The 8,113-nt window shown below is 43.7% G+C and overlaps 1 protein-coding gene across 1 annotated transcript; it reads right to left on the bottom strand.

Moving 5' to 3' along the window:
• Window positions 1–2,095: 2,095 nt before the first annotated feature.
• On the bottom strand, window positions 2,096–4,919 carry dmbx1a (diencephalon/mesencephalon homeobox 1a; the record flags this gene model as incomplete). Its single annotated transcript, XM_083659677.1, has 4 exons — window positions 2,096–2,517; window positions 2,998–3,394; window positions 4,022–4,200; window positions 4,769–4,919. 4 exons carry the CDS (start codon window positions 4,917–4,919, stop codon window positions 2,096–2,098), a joined length of 1,149 nt encoding a protein of 382 aa, XP_083515803.1.
• Window positions 4,920–8,113: the final 3,194 nt, after the last annotated feature.

Raw genomic sequence — 8,113 nt, forward strand, 5'->3', positions numbered from 1 at the left:
GCAGTACATAGAAGACTTGGCTCAATTATTCATTAAAATCCTTTCAATTAGTTGGAATTGGTGCTTTGTCTCTGCCTGGAGTGCAAAATAGAGTTGGCACTTTTCTGGCAGTCCCAAAATAGTCCTACTGCTCCATCCTAGTCCGGATCAGTCGTTTCCAGCAAAGAAATTGAATGCATTTCAAAAAGATAATTGAACCCAGGATCATTCGGTACACAGACGACCAAGACGGGACGGCTTCAGCTGTCCAGGAGGAGGGACGGAGAGGAAGCGCTGCCGGTGGAGCTCGTGGAATACAATCTTACAATCTTGACAGCTAACAGGAGCTGTCATCTGAGACAGCCCCGTCATCAATTATACAACATAATAGGAATTTTACATTTGCCTTAACGGTAAACATTAATAGATACTTTTTTTGTCTTATTTTACATATTAAAATAATGTACATCTTTTCATAATGGAGACATTAGTTTCCAGAAGAACACATACTTAATGGAAAAAACAACAGAGACTTTGTGATTCTCCTCACCAAGTGCTAACAGTCAAAACTTGCTTTCTTTGGAAAGAAAGTTTCCTCACGCCCCATCAATGTTCCCAGAACGACCAAACATCATTTTAAGGCTGGAATAACTGCTGACAAAATAGGAATCAAGATATTGTATTTATCTCATCCAAATTGACCGTATCATTTTTGTATTCACTTTTAAGAAATCGAGCTCATTGTAAATTGATGCCAGTCATATGGCTATACCTTAATAGACCTCTTTTTTTGTTCAGACCCTTTAAATTAAAAAGAGGCAGTTGTAAATGGTATGCATGTTGGTAATTGCATACGCCTCGGCTCCCTCAGCCCAGGGCAAAATGTAATTAAAAGCTTTGCACATTTTAGTCACTGAAATCATTTTCTCATTATCAAGCCAGCCTCCATACAAAGCGCTGTATTACTGGCCATTAAACTGGTAAATTAGTCACTTTTAATTATGCAATTGAGGAGAGAACATGGCTTGAGTTTATTTTTATTTATGTGCCGCTATGTCGTACATGCTGTGTACATAACGACACCGCTTAATTGAATAGTCAATGAGGGTCCCGTGACAGAAGTGGTCTCTACTGCACAAGTGATAATACCTTTTTTCTCCCCTCCCCCCAAAAGAAACGAATTCTCTCCAAAGTGCCTGTTTAATTCACATTATGCTTGTAAACATTATTTGCATTGTCTTTTGAATTGAGTACATCATCCCCAGCTGTGTATATCATTCTCAGTGTGTGTGGTTTTTTTTCTTATTATTTCAGAGTTTTAAGAAGGTCCAGAATGACATGCCTATCTGAAACATCAGCGGTATACCGTGAGTCAGGGATTCGTCCGGCCTCCTTTGAGTCTGAGGATTTACATTATCCTCTGCGTCTGTAGTTTAGGAATTTGCAGTATCTTTACGGGTTGACGTTTCTCAAGGTTACACTGCGGGACCTTGTGCTGAGAGGAGGGAAACTATAGCTGAGGAACGGTGGCGGTCTGGAAAAGCGCTCCTATACAGTTCTGTAGGTCCAGTGTGAGTTGGCATGGTTTCATTTTCGGACATGTGTCCTTTGCCCGTTTGACTGGAGGAGGGGTTGCTAAAGGTTTATAGAGTACCGCAGGGAGGGCATTTTTGGATGGAGATTTTGGTCCGATGGCTGAAATAAGGTCTGTGGTCAACAAAAGTGTATGAAACTGTGACCTTTGTGTTCAGCAAGATAATCTTCACAAATGAATTTATAAATAAATGCGATCGCAAAAAAAAAAAGACGATTTTCAGAAAATACTTCAAAATCATAAAAGTGGGTGTTCCATTTTGTGAAAATTATTTTGCTGAACACAAAAGTCGCAGTTTCAAAAACGTATGTTAACCACATACCTTATTTCAGGCATCTGACCAAGATCTCCATACAAAAAAACCCCATTGGCTTCCAGACGAGGGAGCCAGGCGATGCTAACTCCCGGGTTTCCGGACTTGTTCCTGCGGCACTCTATAAGAGTTACTCAGATGGACGGGGTGACGCACAGATCCCAGTGTCCTCCACAGGCCAGCCTGCGCCCGGTCGAGACCATGGTTGCTCAGTTTGGCATGGTGTCCAGTCCCAGCGAGGCGGCGTGCTGCTTGGCCCTCAGACGCAGGTTCTCAATGCTGGTGGTCTTGCTGTTGTGGCTGGTGGCCAGCAGGGGGCTGTTCCACACCTGCTGCGCGTGGTGGGACAGGGACTGGTAGTAGGACTGGCAGGGCAGCGAGCCCAGCGGCGCCGGGGGCATGTTGACGTTCATGCCCAGGTAGGGCAGCGAGGACGGGGCGGCGATGTCGAAAGCGGGGTAGTGCACCAGGTTGTTGGTGGCGGCCATGTGCTGGCGGAACTGCTCCTGCAGACGAAACAGGCTGAGGGGGGAGGAGGCGTACGCGTGGCCCTGGGGGAGAGGACCGCTCGCCAGGCCGCTGCTGCTGCTGGAGGAGGAGGGGGTCACCGACGGAGAGACCAGGGGAGAGTCTGGCCAGAGAGAGGAAAGCAAGGGTATTATTAGGAAAGGTTTTTGTCCTGTTTGTGACAGAGAGAAGGTGGCATAGACCGGAAAATGTGCTGTTGTCTATGAACCCACTGCAGTTTCAGTGGGGTCCGGGGACCCCCACGGGTCCTTGGGGTTCCAGGGGGTCCCCAGCAAAAAAGGGAAATAATGTATTTTCACTATAATTGCATCCATAAGTAACACAATGACAGACTGTACTGTAGGCTATATGACTATTTTGGTCATGGGTTTCATACTTTCTGTAATAAAACATCTAAAGGCATATCAGATGGGGGACCCTGGGACAAAATCTTATCAAATGGGGGTCCATGGTCTAATCTGTGCCAGACTGCCGGTTTAGGGGTCCTTGATATGAAAAAGTTTGAGAAACCACTGGTCTATATGAACATGCAGCTGGCGTCTATACGATGTCAGAACCAGAGTCCAGTAGCCCACGTTCTTACCGGGTTTGGGGCTGAGGCGTTTGCCGGCCGGGGAGATGTTCCCAGGTGTCATGGCTCTCTCACACTTCAGCTCCTCCCTCTGACATTGACTCTCCTCCTCCTTGTCTGTGGCGTTGTCCTCCGTGGCCGACTCGCTGCCAGAGTGTTCTGCTGACGTGACGTTGAGCTCCATCTCCACTGGTAGAGCGCGCACCGCGGACCCCTCTGTCTCCACAGAGGAGGAGGACGAGGACGAGGGGGGCAGCTGGGTGTCAGGGAGGACGGTGGTGGTGGTGGAGGCAGGTGTGTCCTCCTTCTCTCCCCCCTCGCCGGACGCCTCCTTCTGCTTCTGAAGTTGCTCCTTCTGGAGGCTGCGCTGCTTCTTGCGGAACTTGGCTCTGCGGTTCTTGAACCAAACCTTGTGGGCAGAGGAGGCAGGTTAGAGGGAGATCAGGCATGAAATAGGTACAACAGTGGATCTCAGTCTCCTCTGTGCTGCAGAACACTTTGGTAAGAGAACTTCAAGGCACAAACAATAAATAAAGTGCTAGCAATAACAAGGCTCAAACAGCATCAACAGCAGAGTTTGAAATCAATTTCACAAAAGTTTTCTTTCTTTCTTTTTTAGAAAAATAATTTTAAAGTTTCAGTTGACTGCATTTGCCACTGTGCAGGCAAAGGTGCAACGTTCCAGTGTGTGGGACCAAGGCATCATGGGTGCTACAAATATGTTTTGCTTGTCTTTTCTGTATTGATAATATGTTGGCAACTCAAAACTGTTTTAAATTGTAGATATTTATGAATATAGAAGTCCAATCACATTGTGATTCACCCCCTCCCCCTTTCTTTTACCCTACAAAAAGTTTAGTCATTCAACAGTAGCCTACATTTTAGAAGGATACTATACAAATATTACAAAATAAACTAAGTTCATATGGTAATGTCATGGGCTAAAAATATGAATACAGTAGTATAGGATAAGGGGATACAACATAACATCACAGTGTGATCTCCCAGTGTTTTTGTTGCATGGGACAGGCCATACCTGCACGCGGGCCTCGGGCAGGTTGGTGCACATGGCCAGCCGCTCCCTCATCACCACGTCCGGGTAGTGGGTCTTCTGGAAGGTCTTCTCCAGCGCCTCCAGCTGCTGGGCGGTGAAGGCGGTGCGGCTGCGGCGCTGCTTGCGGTGCTGAGAGCCGTAGCGAGCCTCCAGGATGATGTCTTGAAATGTGCAGCCGTTGGAAGAGAAAAGACACGGCAAGTTTAATGAATTGGACATGATGGGATTACGTCGCCTATAATGGAGGTGACTAATTCCCCCCTCGCTTCCTCTCTTCCTCTCTCTCTTTCTCAATTCAATTTACTTTATTGGCATGAATGTCAGGTTACGTATAATAGGCCTAATAACAAAACAAAACATATGTAAACCAAACTAAAGGATGAGTGCAGGTTGGATTTATGATATGACCATTAACATAAGAAATGGAACAATTGTTAGATGTGATGTTAATGATCTCTCTCATAATCTCTCTGTGCCTCTCAGAAAGTTTGAACTGCAGACTAAAGATCTCATGGATTAGAGAATATTGTAATTAGCAGCATGCATTTTCACATAATTCCTGCCTCATTTTGACATTTTAGCCCATAATTTCTGTAAAATGCATGGTGTGCAGGGGGCATTGAACCACATGGTTTGCGAAGGTTTCCATTTAATTTATTTGTACACAAGCTATATGCCATACACTCATCCAAATGGTGTGTGTGGGTGTGTGAGCGTGCACTCAATTACCAGCTAGTCTCTCGGCGAGCGTGAGCGCGTGCACAGACGGCCGGTAGTCGGGGGCGTGCTGCGCCTGCGCAGCCTGCTGGTGCAGGTTGTACATGGCCGACAGGGAGTTCATGGCGTGCAGAGAGTAGCCGTTCACCCCGTAGTGCTGCATGGTGGCTGTGAGCTACCTGTCAGAATAAGAAAGAGGATGATTTTATTTTTTAGTGCCTTGCTCATGGACATTTTGACATAGTGTAAGATGAGACTGCCATTGCTGGCGTTGAACCTGCTCTTTTGGGGTAATGGGACACGAACTCAAACTACTGCATCATAGTCAATTGTAGTGTGTTTAGTTACAGTTACTTCCCTCAAAAAAGTAATTGAATTACTCATTGAATTACTGACTTAAAAGTAATTAGTTACTGGTAAAGTAACTTTGGCATTACTTTTAAAAGTCTGCTTCTAATGCACACATTTATTTTTGTGTTGCTGTGGCACAGTGGGACTGGGACAAGACGGCTACTGTCAAATTTGATCTATTATTGACATTGTTTTTGAACTGGATAATCCTCTGAAGTTGTCCACTATTCCTAAAGTAACTAAAAGGCCAAATGAAATGTCATTGCTAATTGTAACTGATTTAGGCCTATTACGTTTTAAAAGTAGTTAGATTAGCCTTACCTCAATATTGCAGTAGCCTACTTATAACTACTCCCAACACTAAGGTAGAACTGAGCAGACATGTGATTTGAAGCCCACTGCTTAGTCCCAACATGACCAGATAGCCTATATGAAACACATGCGATTTATGGACAGCAGGTCCCGGCGCTTAGGGGCCAATAGATTTTAATATGTGCACTCAGACAAAAACGTTATCCATTAACATCCAATTATCGCTCTGTTCATTCCATTAATTATACAAAAGACTTTTAATTGGGGTAATTATCACTCGTTCCCATAATGAACCGTGACGGATGCCTTATTCATGAATTTATTCACTCCGTCTCTGATCCCGGAGAAGCCAAATCCCCTGGCTTGAAAACGTTGCTTTGACAGATCACGGCGCTGATGAAATGTGTTGGAAAATTATATTTATAAGGAGATTTGTTCCGGGTCTCAGTGGCAAACCTGAAACCAGATAGCAGTTGTTTTTTTATGATCACGGAAGTGCTATACTCTTCCATTTCGGTGATTGATTTAATACTGACATTTTATTTCCCAGGACATTTTTACAACAGAGGTATTTATATTTATTTATACTGTAGGTGCTCTATAATTAATATGCATATCCTTACTTTCTCGATATAAGTGCATAATAACATGGATAAACTTGAACCAAAATATCCATATTAAGAGTGTTTTACAAGGGAGCAATTTCCCAAACTCTATTTTCTGGGCTAGTTCTCCTTCAAGATTTTCATAGATATATGAAACGCTTGAGGACACGATTAGATATGTATTAGTATGGAGGAGGCTGACAGGAGGGGATATCTCGGAGGCCCAAACAGTTATTATAACTATTACAGAGAGACCACAGGGGAAAGATATAAATCTTCCCCATGTATGGCAGGTACAGTGTCCAGGGAGTTGGTTAAGTTCCTAAAGTTAGGCTATATAGATGGTAAAACATTTACAACACAACTCAGAGAGCTTTGATTTCACCATTTTATTTTAGCTATACTTGTTATTGTTTTATTTGACTGGATTATTTTATGATGGTATGATTTTAATGTGCTGCTGTCTAAGTCTATACCATAATTCTTTATAACCAGATGTTTTACCAGATTTTTGTTGTTGCAAAATTGACCTGATTAGGCCTATTAATAAAAATATTTGTCAAGCTTCCATCATTGCACTATATGCACTGAAATTATGCAGGATTTGTGCATTGATTTAACATGAATCTGAATGTATCATTTAACTGGTCCAAGGTCAGCTCCTTAGCATAATTTCAATATTAGGTTTAACTAGATTTCATATACTTAATTTTGTTTGACTTTGACAATAGGGCTAGTCGTTATTTAATTGCCTGTAATATCAATGTTTAATCAATTACAGTAATATGATACTATACTTGGCTGCTGCTATACTACTACTACTAACAGCAACAACAATAATAATAATAATACCACCGTAATTTAAAATAATTGTAATAATAATACATCGTCATTATCATCAACAACAATGTTGTAATAGCATCGATAGCCTAATAGCATGCCGACTGAGCCAACTGAACCAAATAATTGAAGCAAATCTATATAAAGACCTAATGCACTAAAATATTATCAAATTAACTTAAAGTCAGAAGAGCACTGTTCGTTATGTTGAACAAGGCTGTATTGTGTGAAGTGCTGCATATCTGTGTGTCAGTGATCTTGTAGGCTGGCTACTGCACAGAATAGACCCAGCCATGCACCGCGTGTACGTGTGCGCGCTCGCTTCTGTGCGTGCGTGCGTGTGTGTCTGTGTGTGAATGACGCCCGCAGTGCCCATTCCCAGCCTATTAAGTGGCTGCGGCGGCTGATGAATGTGATCAGAGGGCATTGGGGAATAGTTTAATTCGCCGGGACAGAAGGTGCTTCGCTAAACATTTACTTTACTCCCCCAAGTATTTGACTTGAATGGACCCCCCTCCCCTGCCCGCCCCCCGCCCCTCTCTGGCGGCCTCTTATCCCATCGCCCCGGGGCAACGTTTTGGCTGAGATGTATGGCTTCTCCGCGGGTAAAAATATGCATGTTGATCCCCATTTGGCTCCCCGTCTAATGGAAGTGCAAATAGGTTTCGACTGCGAGGCCCTCCATTTATCATCAACGCTGACACGGACGGACGTACAGTGGGCCTGCCATGGGTGGGTGCTATTAGCTCTGGGTTGGAGTTACTCGGTTCTGGGGGGTGGGTGTGTGTGTGTTTGCGTGCGCGCGCGCGTGTGTGTGTGTATGTGCTGAATATAGGCCCACGATTTTCTCATCATATGAGTTTGTCTTTTCTGCATGTTAGGCTACTGTATATCCCACTTATTATATAGCACTCCTCACCTTTCGGCTGCCAAACACCAGATTCAATCAAGGTGTAAATCCGAGTATAAAACTGATGTAATTTATGAGGGAAATATATAATTTTCTTTAAAAAAAAGAAAAGAAAAACGGGTTAGTGTTTGTATAGCACCTCACAATCACCAACTGGATTATAGACCACCTTTTTTACACCACTGTTATAATCGTCATGATATTGCCTCGTCTATAGCAAATTGAACACAATAGTGCGTCATTCTGTGCATGTCTGCTATATTATTCTCATTCATAAGCCTCCTCGCTCCGGGCCCTCCTGGCAGCTCCGCTCAACGCTTCGATTATCAAACCGTCATT

This window comes from Poromitra crassiceps, assembly GCF_964638095.1.
Source record: "Poromitra crassiceps genome assembly, chromosome: 23".
NCBI classification, from domain to species: Eukaryota; Metazoa; Chordata; class Actinopteri; order Beryciformes; family Melamphaidae; genus Poromitra; species Poromitra crassiceps.